Raw genomic sequence first — 20950 nt, 5'->3', positions numbered from 1 at the left:
AGGGTCCTTACTGCAGCTTCCTTGGGTCATGTGAGTCTGAGCCAGCAAGGAGCAACTGGAGGCCGGGGCATTTCACTGTCAGAACTGGCAAGGAGGGTAAAGCAGGCCGCAGCGGTGTCCGGGCAGAGGGGCTGCACAGAGGACACAGCAGACATCCAGGAGGCAGGGCCCACGAGGACGTCCTGAGCCCAGAGAGCAGAGCCCTGAGCTGCTGACTCAGTGCTCACTTGGCAGCCTGCCTTCCCTTGTCTGGGAAAAGCTGCAGTGGGTTTCTCTTCTGCTTTTCAAAGAACACGTGATAGCAGACAGCTCCTGTAGCCTCTTTCTATAAATGAGGGAAGTTTGGAGTTCATTGTGAGCAGTGCCAATCACATGGTAAAAAAGACAAAGTCTGCCTCTAACTTCTGGCTGGAAGGAATCTTGTGACTGAAAGTTTGCTGCCCAGACTGCAGGTCTCAGCAGCTACCCCCGCCAGGCAGGATGGCAACAGCCCTGGCTCCCCAAGACCTGGAACCCCAGGCCACCTCCCTCACTGTGTCCACTCTAAACTCTTTTCTTGCTCAAGGTAGGGAATTGGGGAAATTTAGGAAAGAGCATGACAGACTTACAAGGAAAACTGAGACCATTTTGCAGTACTTCCTTCTGGCCTTGAGCCTCGGTCCTAAATGTTTGTTTCTGGGTGACACAGGCTTTCCTCCTTCATCTTGTGCTCGTCTTCCCCCAAGACACCTCCTCCTCCAACACACATACCCACAGCGGCTACGTGCTCGTTTGTGAAAAATGGAAAGAGCTGGCCAGTTTGAGGGGGAGCCCGCCTGCTGACATACTTCCCTGTCCCGAGACGGCCCTGTCCCTGCAGTGACTTTTGGTAACACTGGCCAGCGTCTGGGCAGGAAGTGGGAGGAGGAGGTGGACAGTCCTCACACCAAGAGGTGCAGGTGTGGGGCCCTGCTCACCATGGTGCTGGAACATGCCTGCTAGTGAGGGGCTGTCCCATCACGGTGGTGCCTTGAAGGCCGCGTGTGGGGGAGGACAGCTGCCAGGCAGCGGAGCCTCAGTCAGCAGCAGAGAACGTGCCAAGTAACCACGAGCTGAGGTGCTGGAATGGCATGGAGAATTGAGAGTCGGCTGTGGCTCCTTAGGTGATAGGGCTGTGGCGGGAGATGCCTGTGGCTGGTCTCCGTGGTATGTATGCCAGTGAGGAAGTGCGTGGGCACTGGGGCCCTGAGGGCCTTTTGTGTCTCCTGGAGTTTGTATATGGGTGTACATTGCCTCGTCAAACCAGAAATGAGGTAATGATCAAGTATCCCCAGAGTGCTCAGTCTGTCCCTTGCTGGCCACCATACTGCAGAGGTGAGCTGGGGACCACCTTGATGCCCCAAGGTGGAGGTCACCCATCCATCACCCTCCTGTGTGGATCTGGGACCAGGTGCTCAGGGGCCAGACGCTGCAGATCGATGCTGGACCTGTTTTGAGGAGACGCACTAACAGCCATTCTTGTTTCCTTCCCTGATGCTCTAGAGGAGGCGACCACCGGGTGGAGCTCTACAAGGTAGGTGAGGACCTACATTATGACGGACAGAGCCATACCTTTAGCTTATGATGGACAGATGGACAGATTGCTGTCCATGAGGGTGACGCACACACTCTGTGACACAGAGCATTGCTGGCCCCTGGCTGTTCTTTCCAGAAGGTGTGAAGAGAGTGGAGTCCCCTAACAATTTTGAGTTAATCATTGTTATCTTTTCAACACTGCCTTTATGGATGTCTCCCCGTGGAATGCTTTCCACTTTGCTGCCTTTGGGGATAGTTTCCCAGATCAGAAAGAGTGCGCATTGTATGCTAGGAATTGACAGATTAAATGAAAGTTCTGGAATTGTTTATAAAGTCCTATCACTCCTGTACAAAGTGACTGGAGATCCCTGAGGGGCTGGAAGCTCAGGCCCGCCGGCACTGAGGCTCTGGTGTCCACCAGGTGCAGGCCGACGTAGGAGGCCGTGGCGGGGGTCTGGGTGCTGCGGCCCATGTACGGTTGTCAGTGACAGGCTTGTGGGTCTGCATTTGGTAACGGGGAAGGGACAGGGCAGAGATGTGGAGATGGGTGTGCGTGCTGCCAAGCATCTGCCCTGGTGGGCACTCTGGGCTGTTGGAGGGCTTGTCCCTGGGAATGAACTGGATTCAGGCAGGGTAGGAGGTGACTTGAAAAGCAGGGAGTTCCCGTCGTGGCGCAGTGGTTAATGAATCTGACTAGGAACCATGAGGTTGCGTGTTCGGTCCCTGCCCTTGCTCAGTGGGTTAACGATCCGGCGTTGCCGTGAGCTGTGGTGTAGGTTGCAGACGCGGCTTGGATCCCACGTTGCTGTGGCTCTGGCGTAGGCCTGTGGCTACAGCTCCGATTCGACCCCTAGCCTGGGAACCTCCATATGCCGCGGGAGCAGCCCAAGAAATAGCAAAAAGACAAAAAAAAAAAAAAAAGCTGTCTTCCCATTGCTGGTTTCTGCTCCCAGAAATGGTTCTCACCTGGAGCAGCTATGGCCCCAGAGGGTGTGGGCCCTGGGGAGCTGCCTGGGTGAGCTCTCCTAAAGGAACAGGAGCACCCATGGGCGGTGACCCTGGGTGTCGGTGGTGGCCTGCAGTGTCCTCTAGGTTCCTCCACAGCTAGGGAGAGCTTGGGTTTGGCTGTGAATAGTGAGTCATGAGAGCAGTCACCTAATCCTGAGAGTTTTTTAAAACGAGAAAAATTCAATGAAAGCTTAAAGTCTGAGCAGTGCAGGGTTGCAGTCAGGGCGCCCAGATGTGGTCTCCACACTGTGGGTTCCTCCTCCTGAGTCATGTTAGCCCGTGAGCCCTTTGACCCGGGGTAGGCGATCCCGTCAGGCTGGGGCAGCAAGGTGATGGCCTTTACTAAGTTCCCACATCCGAGGTTGGGGAAGTCTGAGCCACGTTGCCCAGATGTTTGTCTTTTACTTCCAGGTGCTGAGTTCCCTTGGCTACCATGTGGTCACCTTTGACTACAGAGGTGAGGGTCTTTTCTTGCCTCACGTCTTGCAGGTGGGTGTGGGGTGTGCAGGCGGTGCCCTGAGAGGCTCCCGCTGGGTGTTGAATGTTGAAGGGGTAGAGGGCCAGGGGCTTGGGAGGTGTGTCCTGCGAGCTGCCCTCTTTCAGCCACATTTGAAACATGGAAAACAGTCTTTTCTGTATTGAATACAGACTCTCTCCACAGCCGGATGTCAGGCGAGGTTTATGCTTAGCAGAGCTTGTCTTATTGAAGTTATGGAGACAGGAGAGATAGACTGTTCTTGCCCGTCAGTATTTCTTCTTGCCTCCAAGAAGCTCAGGAACCTGCAGTTTGATGTGTGAGGAAAATGCTTTGCATCGGCAGCAGGAAGCAGCTGTGTTAGAAGTGTTACCTCGGAGAGTCCTCAGCTGGAGAGGTCAAAGGGTGAAAGGCTTCTTGTCCAGCTCCCTCTGACCCGGGTGAGGGGGAGGGTTCACATCTGCAGACCCAGGAGCCAGTGTTGTCACCTGGATGTAGATGTTTCCAGAGTCTTCCTCTTGCTACTGCAACAAATTAACACAAATGAAATGTCTTCAAACAGCACAGACTTCTTACTATCTTGACATTCTAGGGGCCAGAAGCCACTGGGATAAGTCAAGGTGTGGGCAGGGCTGGGGGCCCTGGAGAGAGTCAGATCCCTTGCCTCTTCCATCTTCTGGAGGCCACACTCCCTTTGAGTCAGCATCGCTCTGACCTGACTTCTGTCCCCTCTGCTCACAGAAACCCCGTGATTACTTGGGGCCCACACTGATCAGGACGCCCTCCCTCTCAGGGTTCGCTGATTCATAGCCTCTTTCCTTCCGCACCCCTCACTCCCCTTGACACATAAGGTAACAAGCACAGGTTTCAGGATTTAGGGAACCTAAATTGGACATCTTTGGGGGCTGTTTTCCTGCTGGCCTTAGGGTTGAGGGATGGTTCTTTTGTGGAATTGGGTTCCATCAGGAGAAAGTGCTGGGTTGGAGAAACTCTGAAGCTCTTCCTTTCTTCTTGCTCCTGCTGCTGGAACCTCAGGGTGATGCAGATTCTTCCTTATTCACCTCCCTGTGCTTCAGACAGAAATACAGTCTCATCTAGCACTTCCTCCTTTCATTTCCTGTTGAGTCTCTGCCTTTCTAAGCTGTATAAGAGAAAGAAGTTCTGCCTGTGTCTCTTTGTCTCTGTTTCTCTGTCTCTATGTCCCTGGCTCTGTGTCTCTCTGTCTCCATCTCTTCACATCCCTGTGTCCCCATTCCCAACCACTGCTTTGAGCTCACACTCTGGCCTTGTTGACTCCTTCCCTAATCTGAGTCTGGGATGCTCCAGGGAGGTGGCCAGTTGTGCCATTACCTCTGGGTTTTGCTTATGCAATAGGACTAGCATTTTCTGAGCCTTTTGGTGTTTGGGGGTGGTTGGATGCTGACTCACTGCCGAGCTGCTGGAAATGACAGTCGCACTTGACTTTTCTGGAACGTGGAGGGAAGGGCACATGGGAAGCTGATGTTTAGGGGCAGAGACAGTGGCTTTCCCTCATTCTGCAAACAGCGTGCCAAGAGCCCCTTCCTTTCTGGGTCAGAGTTGCCTTGAGCCCCGAGTCTGCCTGCCTGGGAGCCCTCCAGGCCTGTTCACAGCTGGGCCACAGCAGGCCGTGGGGTCAGGCCTGGACTCTCACTGGCTAAGCCTGTCTGCACCTTGTCCTGGTGCCAGGGCCATGGGTGTTGGTGCCAGTGGGGTCTGCGTTTCTCACCACCTCCCATGCTCAGCCGCTCACCGAGACTCAGACGAGGGCACGAGGATGGGCATGTGACCGCTAAGGAGGTGGGATAAGCGGGAGCTGGCTTGGCAGAGACCTCGATGCCCAGATGGCCCAGCCTCAGGTTCAGGGGCTGTGTGTGACATCCTCCCCTTGCTGCTGCTTTCCCAGGTTGGGGTGACTCCGTGGGAACGCCATCGGAGCGGGGCATGACGTATGATGCACTCCATGTCTTTGACTGGATCAAAGCGCGAAGTGGCGACAACCCTGTATATATTTGGGGCCATTCCCTTGGCACTGGGTGAGTTCCTAGCACAGCCTTTGCAGGATCAGGTTTTCCAGGGTGATGCTCCAGCCCAGGCCCTCCGAGGGTGCCCTGGTGGCCTTTGGACCCTGGGACACCATTAGCCCCATGGTGGGGGGGTAAGGGGAGAAGTGCCACAGAAACCCTGAAGGACTTGAGACACTTTAGCTCCTTGACCCAGGAAGTGACTCAAGCAGCAGTGGTGGTTGTGAAGGTGCCATCTTCTCCTCAGGGAGGATGCAGACTCACCTCTGCAAGGCTATGCCCCGAGGAGGTGGGTCCCAGCAGAGCAGGACAGGGTACTTGGCTTCCCTTGGTTTGGCTGAGGGAATGGGTGCTACCCAGCAGGTTCAGGAGCCCGGCTTTTTTTTTTCTTTTTTTCTTTTTGCTTTTTTAGGGCCGCACCCACAGCATATGGAAGTTCCCAGACTAGGGGTTGAATCAGAGCTGCAGCTGCTGGTCTACACTGTAGCCAAAGCAATGCAGGATCCAGGCTTCATCTGCGACCTATGGCAACTCCAGATCCTTAATCCACTGAGTGAGGCCAGGGATCTAACCCTCATCCTCATGGTTCCTAGTCGGGTTTGTTTCCGCTGCGCCACGATAGGAACTCCCAGGAGCTGGGTTTTGATTCTGTTTGCAAGCAACTGGCCCCTTAACCATGCTTGCCATCATCACTGTAGAACTTGGGGAGGCCGCAGTGCTGGTTCCTTTCTCCATCTGCCAAGACAGCAGGCACCCCAGTGCTCCACTTGAGCCACCTGAATTGCCTCCTGTGGGTGTAAGGTCCAGTGTGTTTAAAAGGAGCCCAAGACCTTCAGCATATGCCCTATTCCTGCTGCCTTTCCTTTGGTCACGATGGCTGCAGGTGGGCAGTGCCCAGGCTGGGGCCTTGCAGCTCACTGACGCAGGGAGAGTGAGCCCAGGTGAGGAGCAGGCTATCCTGCCTGTTTGCACGAGGCCTGCCTGGTGTGGTCCTGGAACGTCAGGAGACCCCCAGGCCCAGCAGATGGCAGGTGTGGGTGCCTCCAGGAGCTGTGCAGGCAGACAGGCCTCCCCTGCCAGTGCTGTTTGGGTGGCCCAGGCCCTGCTGCCCTCCACTCTGCCCCCAGCAGCACCCACACCGACTGGGCATGAACTGAGGGCTCTGCTGTGCAGCCTGCAGGGACTGTTCCAGGTGGGGCGCAGCCCCCACCTCGGGGATGTGGAGGTCTGACCGTCATGGCATCCTTGGCAGAGGGGCTGCTGGTGGCGGAGGTGTCTGCTCCCCCCGCCCCAAACCCCAACCAGTCACCTCCCAGGTCCCAGCTTCCCCAGGCACTGTCAGGTATTAGAGCAATCTCAGCTGAAACGGTTCTTGTCATGATTTGGCTGGACGTTTTTCTTTCTCCCCAGAGTGGCCACCAACCTGGTGCGGCGCCTGTGTGAGCGAGGTAGGCTTATGCAGAGTCGCCCGTCGTGGCTCAGGCGAGGCTGGCTTCCAGGGGCAGGTGGAGTGTGGGGCTTGCTGTGCTCCAGGCCCTGCCGGGGTTCCTGTGAAGCGGGTGGTGGTGGGTGAGCTGTAGTGAGACAGCAGGGTACTGAGACGGGGGCCACCCCTGTTCTCCGCAGATTCCCCAGCAGCCACGGCGCGCCAGGGACAGGGCCCAAATAGGCAGCCCCAGTAGATGTGGTTCTCAGGGTGGTGCTTCCCATGCTGACCCCATGGGAGGGGCGGGGTGGGGCCAGCCAGAAGGGCACCCAGGGTCCACTGTCCTGTCTGGGGGCCGAGGAGTGTATCTCTTCTGGGCTTCTTGCCACCTCCCAGGCTCCTATTTGTTTGTTTGTTTGTTTGTCTAGAGACACCTCCAGATGCCCTCATATTGGAGTCTCCATTCACGAACATCCGTGAAGAAGCTAAGAGCCATCCATTCTCAGTGGCAAGTACAGACCTTATTAAAAAGGAGTTTATTTTTATAATGAAAATAGTTACTATAAAATATATAAATGATTAATATATATAATAAAACTATTATAGAAATATTCTAATGAGTACACATTTTATGAAAAATTAGTACTCATCTAGTTCTGGGCACAGGCCTGACTACAGAGCCCCTCCGGAAGTTTATAATTTTGTGCCAGGTAGGACAGGGTCACAGCCAGGTTGTCAGAAAGTGGCTGTACCCACCAAGGCCTGGCCCCGTGGTACAGTATGCCCACCTGGCATTGCTACCCATGGGGCTTAGCACAGGCCCGGGCGCCATCCTGGCTGCCTCTCTGGGAGTGGAGCCAGTAGGCACCCTACTCTTTGTCCATGTGGACAATGCCCTGCAACCTGGCTTTACCGGCATATCTCAGGGTGGTGCCCTAGGGAGACCCTGGTGGGCATTACATGCAGTGGGCCCTCGTTTTACAGGTTGGGCCCCGGGGGCTCCTCTGCAGCCTGTTCCTCCTCCTCCCCCTCCCGCTGTTTGTATATCCAGGGAGCTGACCTCATGCTGCTCTGTTGCAGACAGAAGGGTCCTCTTTTGGGTTTTAACTTCTTTGATGTTGCTCTTCTCCCAAGTCGCATGGACTCCTGTTTTCTTGGGGGTGTCAGCCTGTTTTCTGTGGGGAGCCTGCTCTCCCAGTGGCTTCTGGCTGTGGCTCCGAGGTTGGGAGCCCTGTTTGTGGGCAGCCCTCTCTGTGGGCAGCCCCCTCTGCAGCTGGTCTGGGGGCCTTTTGAGCAGGGAATCTGAGGTGGAGGGAGGGAGGGCTGGGGCACCCCAGGACAGATCTGGGGGACCCACAGCTCAACCTTTTCGGAAGCACGGGCAACCCCCAAGCATGTGGCACTTCTGTCTGGACCCTCAGCCTCGTGAAGTTTTAATTGACACTCTGCCTGTCGTCTCCATGCCATCCCCAGATCTATCGCTACTTTCCTGGGTTTGACTGGTTCTTCCTCGATCCCATCACCAGCAGTGGAATTCAGTTTGCAAATGATGAAAAGTGAGTACCATGGAAGAGAATTTAGAGAACCCCTGAGAACTGCTAGGACAGGCATCTCGTGTCACATTAACTGAGTGGGATGGGATTCTGAGTACATCGGGGTCTCTGACCCCCACTTCTTCCCCAGGTAGAGAAGGGGGGTGAGGGATGTGGAAACACTGTAGAGTTAAAGAAATAGGAAAATAGCCTTTTTTTCCTCCTCCCCCATAAAGCTGTTTTATTTTAAAAAGTGTCAAGACCAGAACTCCTGAACAGGTATTAAAACAGTAATAGTGACTGTTATTGAAAAATTGACTTTGTCTCAGCTGTTTGAATTGTGTTTTGTTATGGAAAGATGTTATAAAGTTTAATGTTAAAAAATACTTCCATTAGGTAAACCAAAAGTTGCATGTTCTATTTAAGGATTCTTTCTTTGAACAATATTCAGATTCTGCTGACATTATCTTTGTGATACCTTTCTTTATTTCATGGGTTTTAGTTTCTTCAAAAAAAGAGGAAAGGGAGTTCCCGTCGTGGCGCAGTGGTTAACGAACCCGACTAGGAACCATGAGGTTTCGGGTTCGGTCCATGCCCTTGCTCAGTGGGTTAATGATCCGGCGTTGCCGTGAGCTGTGGTGTAGGTTGCAGTCACGGCTCGGATCCAGTGTTGCTGTGGCTCTGGCGCAGGCTGGCGGCTACAGCTCCGATTCGACCCCTAGCCTGGGAACCTCCGTATGCCGCGAGAGCGGCCCAAGAAAATGGCAAAAAAGACCAAAAAAAAAAAAAAAAAAAAAATCTTAAAAAAAAAAAAAGAGGAAAGGTTAACATCCTTATCTGAATATTCAGTTAACATAAAGAAAAATCTACATTTTGGGAGTTCCCATTGTGGCTCAGTGGAAATGAACTCGATTAGTATCCATGAGGGTGCAGGTTCGATCCTTGGCCTCGTTCAGTGGGTTAAGGATCTGGCATTGTCTGCCATGAGCTGTGGTGTAGGTTGCAGATGTGGCTCAGATCCTGTGTTGCTTTGGCTGTGGTGTAGACCAGCAGCTGCAGGTCTGATTTGTCCCCTAGTCTGGGAACTTCCATATGCCGTGGGTATGGCCCTAAAGAGCAAAAAAAAAGGAAGAGAAAAAATATATATACATTTTGAAAGAATATGAAAAAAATGAAGTATTCTTTCCCCTTGATTATGTGTTTTGGTTCTAAAAGTAAAATTATAGAACAAATTGAAATTCAAGCAGCCATTATAAGTAAACCCCTGCTTATTTGTAAATGTAATTATTTTGGAACTTAAGAATTATCTGAATAAACTGGATTTCCCCTGAAAATGATAACAACAGTGAGAAAGCCGCCCCTTGACTGTCCCCCAGCTGAGCCTGTGGCAGTGTTAAGGGCTGTCCTTGGTCCTCTGGGAGTTAGGAACGCTCGCTTGTTGGGCAGCTCTGTTGTCAAATACTTTTTGCAGTGATGGCATGTGAGTTAGGCCTCCAGGGTTGGTGAGGCTAAGGACCAACTTTGCGGGTGGAAATTCTGAAAAGATGGGCTGTTTGACTATCAAATCGTGGCTTGGACACCAGCAGCGCTCCATCCTGGGAGCAGAATGCAGTGAGCAGTGTGTGAGCGTGCCAGGCTTGCCCCAGTACCGCCCTCACGAAGCCCTCAGATCAGTATGGCCTTGCCAAGAACGGGTGACTGCTGTGTCCACTGGCTCCCCAGAGACCTCAGTGAGGGGCGGCCAGGAGACCCCAGGCCCATGCAGTCCTGCTGTTAGGTGGTTTGCTAAGGGTTTGGATCCGGTGAACCTATTAAGAATGTTAATTTACTTGAAACTCAGGAGTAACCTTAAATGTCATTTACATAGAAGATAAATTAGCAGGTGGTTTTTTTACCCATAGTTGCCTAGTAATGTTTATTTGAGGTAAGTTTCCTGGCCCACCTAAACTATTCAGTTTGTAAATATTGTTTTTTACTTTTGAAGAATAATTACTGGCAAAAAAAAAAATTTTTTTTTTTCTAGGAAATACGCAGGGACCCAATTTGGTGAGTGAATTAATCTCTAGATTTGATTGACACCTGCTCACCTGGAATAGATATTGATGAAAACATCTAAGAAATGAACTGCTAGTTCTCTGTTAAAAAGCCTGGCAGAGTTTGAGCTGTGGGCACCATAGTGAAGTACTTCCTGAACCACGTCCCTGCTGCGGGCAGGACTGGGGGCCTGGGAGACCCCAGCTTTCCCTGGGAGCCTGGTCCAGTCCCCTCTCCCCTCTCCACAGTGTGAAGCACATCTCCTGCTCTCTGCTTATCCTACATGCCGAGGACGACCCGGTCGTGCCCTTCCAGCTTGGCAGAAAGGTGGGCGTCGAGTCAGGCAGGGCCTGGCAGACGTGGAGGAGGGTCCTGCTGCTGGCAAGGCCTCTGTGAAGAGGAGGGCGGGGGAGGTCGGGGCAGGGACTGGATAGCTGATGCCATCCATGGGAGGATGAAAATAAGTGGATGACTGTCTCCTGGGTCCCACCATAGGGTATTTGGCCAGGACGGTTTGCTGGTTACTGGCAGGAGGGAGGAACTCTGCTGGCAAGGACCTCTAGTGGGTGGAATTGTGCAGAACCTCTCTCCTGTCTCTTGCCTCAGAGGTTGGATTGATGTCCGAGGATGCCGTGGGGCCTCTGCGTGCTTCTGCTGCATTTGCTTGGCCTTTGCTGCCAGGAAGCGGGATTCGATTTGTGGGTGGAACTAGGGTAGGAGAGGGCACTGCCTGGCCATGGTGACAGTGAGGGGCGGAGTCAGCCAAGGGCATGATGTCCAGCCCACCTCAGAACAGGCCTGAGGCAGGTGTGCAAGGGCCGTGTCCTTCCCTTCAGCAGGTCTGGGCACACGGCCTGGCCCTCCTGAGCAGGGAGAAGGGGGCTGAGGTGGCAGAGATCCTGAGCCAGGTTGCTCAGTGGCCTTGACCCAGGCACCCAGAAAGTCTGCCATGGCCTTGATGAGGCCCGTCCAGCCCCAGGGATTGAGCCCTCAGCGTCCTCAGGCCACTGCGGCAGCCCATTGACAGTGGCTTTCTGCGGTGCTGAGGCCCCTGAGGAGGGGTGGCCTGGGAGATCGGCATGGGGACAGAGAGGGTCTTGAGTGGTGGCCTGAAGGGCCCCACTCTGGCCAAGGCAGGACATCCCCAGTTCCTGGGCGCTGACCTGCCTCTCCCTCCCCCAGCTCTACAGTATTGCTGCGCCATCCCGAAGCTTCCGAGACTTCAAGGTTCAGTTCATCCCCTTCCACTCGGACCTCGGCTACAGGCACAAGTACATCTACAAGAGTCCCGAGCTCCCACGGATCCTGAGGTGAGGCTTTCTCTCACTAGTGATGTTGTCCTGCGTGATGGTGGCTTGGGGCAGTCACAGTGATGGGTATTGGGCTGTCCTCAGGGTCAGCAGGGTGATCTCCCTGTGGCACTGCTGTTTAGTGTGGACTCTAGGACTGCACCACAGCTGCTGGTCAGGCCTCTGTCCCTTCCACCCACCCATCAGCTTGCGGCCCTTGCACATGGTGCTGAGGGTTGGGGGTGGACATGGCTGGGCCAGCTCCTCAAAAGCCTTTTGTCCCCAGCTGCTCTGGAAGGAGGGGCTGTGCCCCTGGCTGCAGCATGCTGGCTGGAATTCAGGGCCATGACGTGGGCTCCAGCCCCAGGCCTCTATCTCGGGCCTGCGTGCAAAGCCTGAGGATGAGGGGTGTGCTAGTAGCAGAGGGAAAGGTTTGGTTGGAGGGTGCAGGGAGGCTCCACATCCTGGCTGTGAGGCCCCTGCCAAGCGTGGGACACTGGAATCATTCGGCCTGCGAGGGGTGTGGGCCCGAGGTGTGTGCTGGGCGATTCCACCTCACACTTTGAAGTTGCTGAGGCAAACAGTTTGCTGTTTCTTGCCACATGGACATGGGTTGCTGAGAGCAAACCCAGTGAAAGTGTGGGTTTGCTCTGGGTTTGTGGTTTTTTTCCCCGTAAAAGAACCAGGTTATAGGAGTTCCTGTCATGGCTCAGTGGTTAACGAATCTGACTAGGAACCATGGGGTTGCGGGTTCGGTCCCTGGCCTTGCTCAGTGGGTTAAGGATCTGACGTTGGCCTGAGCTGTGGTGTAGGTTGCAGACGCGGCTCAGATCCCACATTGCTGTGGCTCTGGCGTAGGCTGGCGGCTACAGCTCCGATTCGGTCCCTAGCCTGGGAACCTCCATGTGCCGCGGGAGCAGCCCATGAAATGGCGAAAAGACAAAAAAAAAAAGAAAGAAAGAAACAGGTTATAGAAAAGGTAGACAGAGACTGGCTCCAACATGGTTCAGTTAGTGACTGCCCTTACTCCTGCGTGTTGGGCTTGACTTGGGTGCTGCTGGTGGTGCCCACCGGTTTTCCTAGAGTCAGTGTGGCCCTCCATGATCCTTGACAGCCTCCCCAGTGGGCCGCGGGACCACAGGAGGTGGGAATCTCTGGTGTGGCTGATGGGTGTCCTCCTCCGGTCCAGGGAATTCCTGGGGAAGTCGGAACCCGCTGCCTGAAGGAGCATGAAGATCTCTGCCCTCACCCCCGGTCCTCCAGCCAGCCCGGCACCCCGGAGATGCACCTGAGAGAGGACTTGGATGCCAGGGGACAGCAGAGGTGCCTGCCCCAGGTGGCTGGGAGCATGGATCTCTGTGGACAACACGGGTGGCGGGCACGTGGCCCTCTCTCCCTCTTGCTGCCACCTGACTTGAGGTCTTGTTGGGAAGACCGTCACAGAACAGTCTGGCCATCAGTTAGTTGATCCCATACCTCCTGAGCCAGGCCTGGGGAGCCTGTGGCCGGAGGCGTGGGGTCTCGGGACCACACTGAGCTTTCTGGCACCACTCTCAAGAATGTGGGGAAACTTGGTTCTTTTTGTCCCTTCCCAGCACACATGGAATGGACTCTAGTGGTTCCACCAGCCTCTCCCGCCTTGTGCACCCTGCTTGCCTTCCTTGGGGTCCCTGTCTCCCTGGGTGGCCCCACTGCTCCCAGCGGGGGAGGTGCCCTGACCAGCCTTCCTCCCATTTCCACCCACCTCTGCCTAACCTGGCCTTAGACTGAGCGTTTATTTAAGAATAAAATCGTGGTGGTGGTCTGTCTGTTTTCTCAGTGACACCTGCAGCTGTGCCCAGGCCCTACCCAAGCCCCAGGCCACTCTCAGAACCCAGCAGTGTGGAAGGAGGGGTGGCACTGACTGGCCAAGGATCTTAGGCCCTTTCCACTTTCCTTCCAGGCCCTGCAGGGAGGGGTGACATCTCGGGGTCGGGGTGGGGGGCAGGTTCTCCAGGTGGTGCAGATGGAGTTGTCCTAAAATACCAGCCTACTTAGGTGACCCTTTCAACCTTAGCGTTACAACCTCATTGACTGTTGCAGTGCCAATGGATGGGCATTGGGGTTTCACCCCAGACCCAAGCCAAGCCCCTGAGCATTCAGAAAAGGACCTGGGCTACTGGGGTCCCGGGACTCCGCTTCTGACCCATGAGCATCACCTCGCTCACTCACTGGTGGTAGCTCTTGTGTTGTCCAGCATTTTGTCAAACTAGCGTCCCCTGCATGTGTGCTGCTCCCAGCTGGTGCCTGCTACCCATCCCACTTCTCACATCCCTGGTGCTGGTGAAGGGCCAGCTTCTCATACCAGCTAAGTAACCTCTAAGAAGGAAATAAGGGGGTTTCGAGCTGTACAGTCCAGGGTTTGCCCCATGTCGGAGGCCTTGTCTTTCCCAATGGCGGGCCTTCCTCCCCTAGATCCTTGGGCTCTGGCACTTTCCAGTCTTGGCAGCACAGAAATTGAGCGGTGTTGTTCACCTGCCCCCCTCATGGCCTGTTACTAGCTGTGGGCTGCCTGGAGGCCCAGAAGCTGACACAGGTGTCACCTCTGTGAATCACCTTCGAGCTGCCTATGGTGATTCTCATATCTGGAAAACTCATGTTTTCCTTAAACCAGGTTTGAAACAGAAAAGACTCCTGAAATCAGGTTGTCAGAACATTTATCTTTTTCTGCTTGGGTAAGGCCCACACTCCTGGTGTCGGATTCAGGTGTGAGCACTGCCTACAGAACCACCCCCCAATTCCCCAGCTTCCATCAGAACTGGGACACATGGTCCCAACCAACCTGATAGCATGTTCGTATAAGTGCCTGCCTGGCCAGGGCAGCCCTTTTGTGAGATGGATGGCATGCCTTTCTGGTTTGGTCACCAAGGCTCGTGGAGGCCTCATAGCTCAGAGCCACCCCAGCTCATCCTGGCCAGTGACACTGTGGGGCCTGCTTGCAGGCCATCTAGAAAGCTCAAGTCTTCATCTTGTTTTTTTTTTTAATTTTTTCTATTTAAGTTGCCTGAGATCTTTTGAGGGGGTATGAGTTAGGATATAAAGATACAAGTGGTTAAGTGTTTTTACAGGTGTCTGACAGTCTGAAGATAAGGAAGAGTGAGGAGGAGCGCTGAGCTGGAGCCACTGGGCGCGCCTTACCGGTCAGGTAATGAGCAGCGAGGGCTACACACCGCCCCCTGGTGGCCTCTCAGCCTCAGCTGTGGGCGAGGACCAATCCGATGGTGGGTCACAAAGTCAGTCTGTCAGGAGTGGCTGTAGATTGTACAGCCGTGAACTGCGGTCACATGTGTGTCCTGGGAGCCACCCCCAACACAAGACCAGGAATGTGCCTCTCAGGTGCCCCCACCAAGGCAACCCTCACATGCCACTGCCTCCCCCCCCACAGGGAATATGCCTCTCAGGTGCCCCCACCAAGGCAACCCTCACATGCCACTGCCTCCCCCCCCACAGGGAATGTGCCTCTCAGGTGCCCCCACCAAGGCGACCCTCACATGCCACTGCCCCCCCCCCCCCCCCAGCGCTCTTGGGTTCTTTGGGTAACACTGAGTCTCGGGTTCAAATCTCTCTAGGTTTTTTTTATTTGACCTGCAGCCATACAACTTAGGGGGGATGTTTTGGTTCCCAGGGTGTTCCACCTCCCAGCGCCAGAAGTGGGTGACAGAAGGGTGCAAAGAAACAATTCACACCAAAAAGGCCAGCATCCAGATGAGTTTTCCAAGTGGCTGGGTTTGATGATTCTGTGAAGAGCTGGCCCTTCAGGCACACGTGGCTCTAAGTCCCACATGCAGCTGGGGTGAGAGAACTTTTTGTCCTCGGTCCCAGAACAATGGGCTGCAGTGTAGCCTGGCAGGGACCATGTGCTGCCTTGGGCTGGACTGAAACACAAGAGGCTGGATCAAGGAGCACAAGCAGGAAGGTTTACTCGCTTTCTCATATGAGGCAGTAACGGGCACAGTGATGATGGCACTCGGGCAGTGGGGGTGGGGGTGCAACCAGAGCCCCTTGAGGCTGGGACCCCACACCTAAGGTGGCAGGGCCTTTGGGAGGGGCTTCTGCCCACTCTCCTGCCCTGGCACCAGCCTGCTGCCAGGCAGGATGGAGAGCAGGCTCCCCTCTGGGCCTGTTCAGTCCTTTTCCAGACCAGGTTGTCAAGCTGCTGAAAAGGGAGGGATGAGTCTGCAGTGGGGGCCAGGTGTCCAGCCTCATCTGGCAGAGGCAGAGACCTTTCCCAGTCCCCGCCCAGGTGAAAATTCCACACCATCACCTCCCTAGGAACTAAACTTCAAAAGTGCTATTTTTACTTGCTAAAACAAGAAAAAGCTTCAGCCAGTTTCTTTTCCTTGTGAAAAACTCTTTTGAAAAAGCAGAATCAAACTAATTGCATCAGCCACCTTGTCCTAAACAAAGCCCTCAGATGCTGGACACAGGTGTCCTTCCCAGTGTCACCCTCAGTTATCTCAGGTGCCACACAGCAGCTATGAAGACACAGCCTGGAGCACTGGACCCTCCCAGCCTGGCCAGGAGGAAAGGCTGGGCCAAGGAGGCCCAGGAGCCATGCCACTGGTCAGCCAGATACTGCAGAAACACTCCCCAGGCTTTGCCCCAGCTGCCTCCTTGGAGCCCAGAGGCTCAAAACTAAAAACTACAAAGCTCACACATGGGCGTGCAAGGCTGCAGGGAGCTTCCAAGGGGCAGGCTGGCAAACTACAGGCCAGCTGCCCCAGTCAGTGCTGTGGGTTCAGCTCTCCTACCTCACCTCCAGCATTATTCCTCTCCCCACAGCCCTTCCAACAACACTGAAAAAAGCAGCGTGCTGGCTACGTGCTTGGATGCGAGGTGCAGAGTCAGCAAGAAAACAAAAGCCCTAGTCTGAGGACAGGGTCCTAGTCCCTGGGGAGGCTCGGGGCCTGGGCCTGTTGGGCTGAGGGCTCCACGCCCCAGATGTCCCGGGCGTACTCTGTGATGGTCCGGTCACTGGAGAACTTGCCTGAGCAGGCGATGTTCCTGATGACCTTCTTGGTCCACTCCTTGGGGTCCTGCAGAGGGAAGCGGATACTCAGTGACCTCAGGCTGATCCCAGATGGGCTCAGGCCCTGGGCAGCCTGAAGGAGGAATCTACAGCCAAGAGCTCACCAGAAGGTCCAGCCACCAGGAAAGCTTCCCAGACAGAGGGGCCAGGAGCCAAGAGGCCCCACTAGGCACAGCACACATGACATCCCCCGGTGAGTGGGGGCTGCCCAACCCCAGGGAAAGGTTTTTCCCAGAGCCCTGGAGGTCAGTGTGGTTTCCTGGGCCCCTGTGTCCTCAGTTGGGGGTGGGATGTAGGGGGCCCAAAATCAGAAACACAAGCCCCTTAGGCCTTATCCCAGAGCCTGCTTAAACGATCTGGGCATATAAACTGTCCAAAAACAACGACAGTCATGCCACAGTCACCACTGTCCCCTCTTCTTCCCAGGAGACCCAACTGGACATGCCCACACCCAGGGGGGCTGTGGTGTGGGGAGCTGGTGCCAGTATCCCTGCCTTAGAAACTCCACCCCTCAAGCTACAAATCCCCCCACTTGCTCTGACATCCTTCAGCTTCGCATTTAAGCACACGCTTCTTGGGCACTCAAGGGTCTTCCATCCCTCACCTTGGGTCTCGTGCTCCTGATCACACCCACACAGGCAGTCAGACCTTAGACTGCAGACCTCTGGGAGGAAGCTCCCACCCTTCTCGCTTGCACTCTGGCAGCTATCCAGAGGCTGCAGGAAAGCATGTGCTGACCTGGACAGCAGCCTGGCCCCAAGGGGTCACAGGCAGTGGTCTGGGCAGATGAGCGCAGAAGGACAGCTAAGTCAGCCCTGGAGAGAAGCAGCCCAGCTTGCTCTGGGCCCAGGGTGAATTGTGACCTCCAAGGAGTAGCCCCAGAACCTTACCTGGTACAGCTGGTCCACACGGGCCTGGCACGCCACGTACGCTTCGTAATCCGCAAATACTTTGAACCTGAAACAGGGAGAGCAGTGGATGGGAGGTCAGGAAACAGGTCCCCAGGCCTGGCTAGCTGCAGCCTCATGCTCTGCAGGACAGGGGTGACCACAGGGGCTGCTCTGTGAGCAACACGTCTATCTTAGGGATGCTCTTCTACAAAACCCTGATCTTCCAGGCTCCGTCACCATCTGGTCTCAGGTCTCATAGGCTGAGAGCTGGTGGTGCAGCGTTTACGGACACAGAAATGCATTCTGTTTACCAAAGAGTCAGAAACAATTCACAAAACCCTGTGAAGTTCCATCTCATTTAGAGACCTCAGCAGGCCAAGCACCCAGCCCTGGGTGTGTGTGTAGTTACTGTCAGTCTGAACGAAAAGCAATAAACAGGACTGATTCAGTGGGTTAAGAATACAGCTGCAGGGGAGTTCCCTCTGTGGTGCAGTGGAAACAAATATATCTAGTATCCATGAGGACACGGGTTCGATCCCTGGCCTGGCTCAGTGGGTGAAGGATCTGGCCTTGCCATGAGCTGTGGCGTAGGTTGCAGACACAGCTTGGATCCCACAGTTGCTGTGGCTCTGGTGTGTGCTGGCATCTGCAGCTCCAATTCAACCCCCAGCCTGGGACCTTCCACATGTCACAGGTGTGGCCCTAAAAATCAAAAGAAAAAAAAAAATCCACCTGCAGTGACCAAGGTTACTGCAGAGGTGCAAGTCTGATCCTCAATCTGGCACAGAGGTTAAAGGATCTGGCGATGCCAGTGTGGGTTGCAGTTGTAACTCAGACTCAATCCCTGGCCTGGGAACTTCCATATGCTGTGAGCACAGCCTTAAAATTTAAGGGGTAGAGTTCCCCTTGTGGCTCAGCGGAAGAGAATCCGACTAGGAACCATGAGGTTGCAGGTTCCATCCCTGGCCTGCCTCAGTGGGAGGGAGCCATGAGCTGTGGTGTAGATAGCAGGTGCAGCTCGGATCCTGTGTTGCTGTGGCTGTGGTACAGACCAGCAGGCTGTAGCTCTGATTGGACCCCTAGCCTGGGAACCTCCACATTCCTTGGGTGCAGCCCTAAAAATCAAAAAAAAAAAAGGGGGGGGGGAGTTGACAGACTAACCCAAAAGAAATGGAAGGAGACTAGCAGTCAGTTCTCTCAGCCTTTGACAGGCTCAGCTTTTCTCACCAGCAAGAGAAGACAGCACTGCTGACCACTAACATGTGATCTACAGCCTCACCGTTCATTCTACCTGGGCCATTCTACCTTGGGCTCCCTGTTATGCCCAAGCTCCCCCAACCCTGGGGAGGACAGGTCTCAGGAGTTGCCTCCCACCAGCCCCAGTGACACCACCTCCTATGGGTCACGCCCACCCAGGTGGTCAGCCAGGGCCAAGCTGGACTGGGCAGCCGGTATCTCCACCACCAGCCCCGCTGGCTCGCTGAGCACCATCAGAGGCCCCATGAGCCCCAGCCCTGGGTGGGGCTGAGCTTCTGGCCAGGGGCTGAGGTGGGAGTGAGCCTCACCAAGGCCCAGGCTTCACCCCAAACAGGGCTCAGTCCTCAGCCCACACAGAGGACCCACCACCTGACCCGTCCCACCTGTCGTGGTTCAGCAGCATGTCCACGAGGTCCTTGAAGCAGTCAGGTTTCCGGGGGGAGAAGAAACCATTGCTGATCTGGTCCACGGCCTGCCGCAGCTCGGGCAGGCGCTCATAGTACTCCCTGGCATTGTACCTGTGGGAGCAGGGGTGGCCGAGTGTCACCTCCAGGGTCTCCTGGTGGCAGCCTGGTGGGCAGGTGGTAGGGGCTGTTTGTGCTGGGATGGCCGTTTGTGTTGGGATGGCCATTTGTACTGGGAAGTAGGCACCAGCCATAAGTACAGCAATCCCACCAGCTCCTTTTCCTGTTTAAGACACATAGCTGCGAGGACAGAGGTCCTGCGTGGTCCTACAGGAGGGGCTGCTCAGGTAGTGCTGCCCCTGCCCCACCCCAGAGTCTAGGGAGAGGGAGGCTCGTGGCAGCTGTGCACATCCCCGGGGGGATGGGGTGCGGCTCAGAGACTGACAAGGTTCAGCCTCTGATGCCTGAGGCCTCATCAACTCTTCTAAGAGCTGGCGGGCAATTAAGCAATTTCCTGTGCTCAGAATTAAGCCTGGCTGAGACCCCTTTCAAGGTATCCAGGGTCATGAAAAATAGGGAGACCTGGTCTCAACAGAGGGTGCCTCGGATGGGGTCCTAGAACTGGAAAGAAGAATGTTCACTGGAAAATGAAGGAAAAGCATGGATTCTGCAAAATAACATTCCAACAGTGTGCCTTGCAGACTAGTAAGATGTGGGCAATGGGGAAGGTAGAAGAGTGCACTGAGCCTCTATACTGTCTGTGCAATTTTTCTGTAAATTTAAAACTTCTGAGACTGGGGCCAGGAGTCTGGGCAGTGGGCTAGCCCAGCACCCCCAGGCCTTCCGTTAGAGCCCAGGACCTGCTGCTCTTCCGAAGACAGTAGGTCTGGAGCCTGTGGGCTGGGCCATAGAGACCAAGGACAGAACAGTCACCTGGACTCCTGCTTGATGCTCAGGATGTGGGCAGACATGGCCCAGTGAGGGAGGGCATTCACCCTGGCTGGTGGGGGCTCAGCCCCCAGGGCTCTGGTGCCCGGGACACTGCCATGTCCAATGGCACTGGAGGGACACACACCCTTTTCGGTCCAGGGCCTCAACGTCCTCCACCCGCAGGCCGAAGATGAAGAGGTTCTCAGCCCCAGCCTCCTCGGCCATCTCCACGTTGGCCCCGTCCATGGTGCCGATGGTGAGGGCCCCATTGAGCATGAACTTCATGTTGCCTGTGCCCGAGGCCTCGGTGCCTGCGGTGGAGATCTGCTGTGACAGGTCCGCGGCAGGGATCACTGCAAGGGGGGCAGAGCCAGACCCATCAGCCACAGTCCCTCACAGCGGGAGAGCAGCGGGAACACAGACACACACTGCCCTCCACCTGGAATGGTGCCCCTTCCTGTCCAGGGAGCCTGAGGACTGTCTCATCCAATCAGCCCGTGAGGCCCCTTAAATCGCCAGAGGGGAATCCGATCTCATGAAGCCGAGCCCTGGGGTGGCAGGGGGACAGCCTGCAGCCACAGGCACAGGAGTCACTGCCTTACAGAGACTGAGCAGAACAGCCCAGACGTGACCTCCTGTGTGTCCCTGCAGCTTCTCCCAAGCAAGGCTCCCTATGCAGGTTTCTGACCTGGAAGACAGAATGCAACCTTGCAACCTGCTCCGGAGCCCTCCCCTCATCCTCAGAGCTGATGCTGCATCCCCAGCCCAGTGGGCGGGCACTCAGGTCAGCTACAACCAAGCCCAGCCCCTACCTCACGGTCGGGCCCTGGTGCCAGGACAGACATAGATGCCTCCAACCCCTCAGCAGAGGAACACAAACAGATGTGACAGTGGACGTTCTCCTATGGCAAGTCTGAGGGCTGGGGGAGGCTGTGGGGCCCTGAACCCCGACCAGGTGGTGATGTGGTTAGTCCTTCACTGAGTCTCTGACACCTCAGATGGCCCTTTGCTGCCTGGAGCTCCCAGGCCACCACCTGCGCC

At 55.3% G+C, this 20950-nt stretch overlaps 2 protein-coding genes across 2 annotated transcripts in view; one reads left to right on the top strand and one right to left on the bottom strand.

The window, feature by feature from the left end:
• The window catches only part of ABHD12 (abhydrolase domain containing 12), a 58831-nt gene extending 45666 nt beyond the window's left edge, over nucleotides 1-13165 (top strand). Inside the window, exons 5-13 of the mRNA XM_021078253.1 lie at nucleotides 1522-1552; nucleotides 2974-3019; nucleotides 4962-5091; nucleotides 6490-6527; nucleotides 6934-7013; nucleotides 7979-8061; nucleotides 10320-10398; nucleotides 11254-11381; nucleotides 12550-13165. Of these exons, the coding sequence (XP_020933912.1) occupies nucleotides 1522-1552; nucleotides 2974-3019; nucleotides 4962-5091; nucleotides 6490-6527; nucleotides 6934-7013; nucleotides 7979-8061; nucleotides 10320-10398; nucleotides 11254-11381; nucleotides 12550-12583 (649 nt within the window). The 3' untranslated portion in view covers nucleotides 12584-13165. The remainder of the gene's footprint in view (nucleotides 1-1521; nucleotides 1553-2973; nucleotides 3020-4961; nucleotides 5092-6489; nucleotides 6528-6933; nucleotides 7014-7978; nucleotides 8062-10319; nucleotides 10399-11253; nucleotides 11382-12549) is intronic.
• The window catches only part of PYGB (glycogen phosphorylase B), a 55232-nt gene continuing 49235 nt past the window's right edge, over nucleotides 14954-20950 (bottom strand). Inside the window, exons 17-20 of the mRNA XM_021078252.1 lie at nucleotides 20055-20262; nucleotides 18959-19093; nucleotides 17319-17385; nucleotides 14954-16435 (exon numbers count right to left, since the gene is read on the bottom strand). Coding sequence (XP_020933911.1) covers nucleotides 16283-16435; nucleotides 17319-17385; nucleotides 18959-19093; nucleotides 20055-20262 — 563 coding nt within the window. The 3' untranslated portion in view covers nucleotides 14954-16282. The remainder of the gene's footprint in view (nucleotides 16436-17318; nucleotides 17386-18958; nucleotides 19094-20054; nucleotides 20263-20950) is intronic.

The sequence above is a fragment of the Sus scrofa genome, chromosome 17 (genome assembly GCF_000003025.6).
Source record: "Sus scrofa isolate TJ Tabasco breed Duroc chromosome 17, Sscrofa11.1, whole genome shotgun sequence".
Classification (NCBI taxonomy): Eukaryota; Metazoa; Chordata; class Mammalia; order Artiodactyla; family Suidae; genus Sus; species Sus scrofa.
The sequence above is the reverse complement of the archived record's forward strand: the minus strand, read 5'-3'. Positions and strand labels throughout refer to the sequence as shown.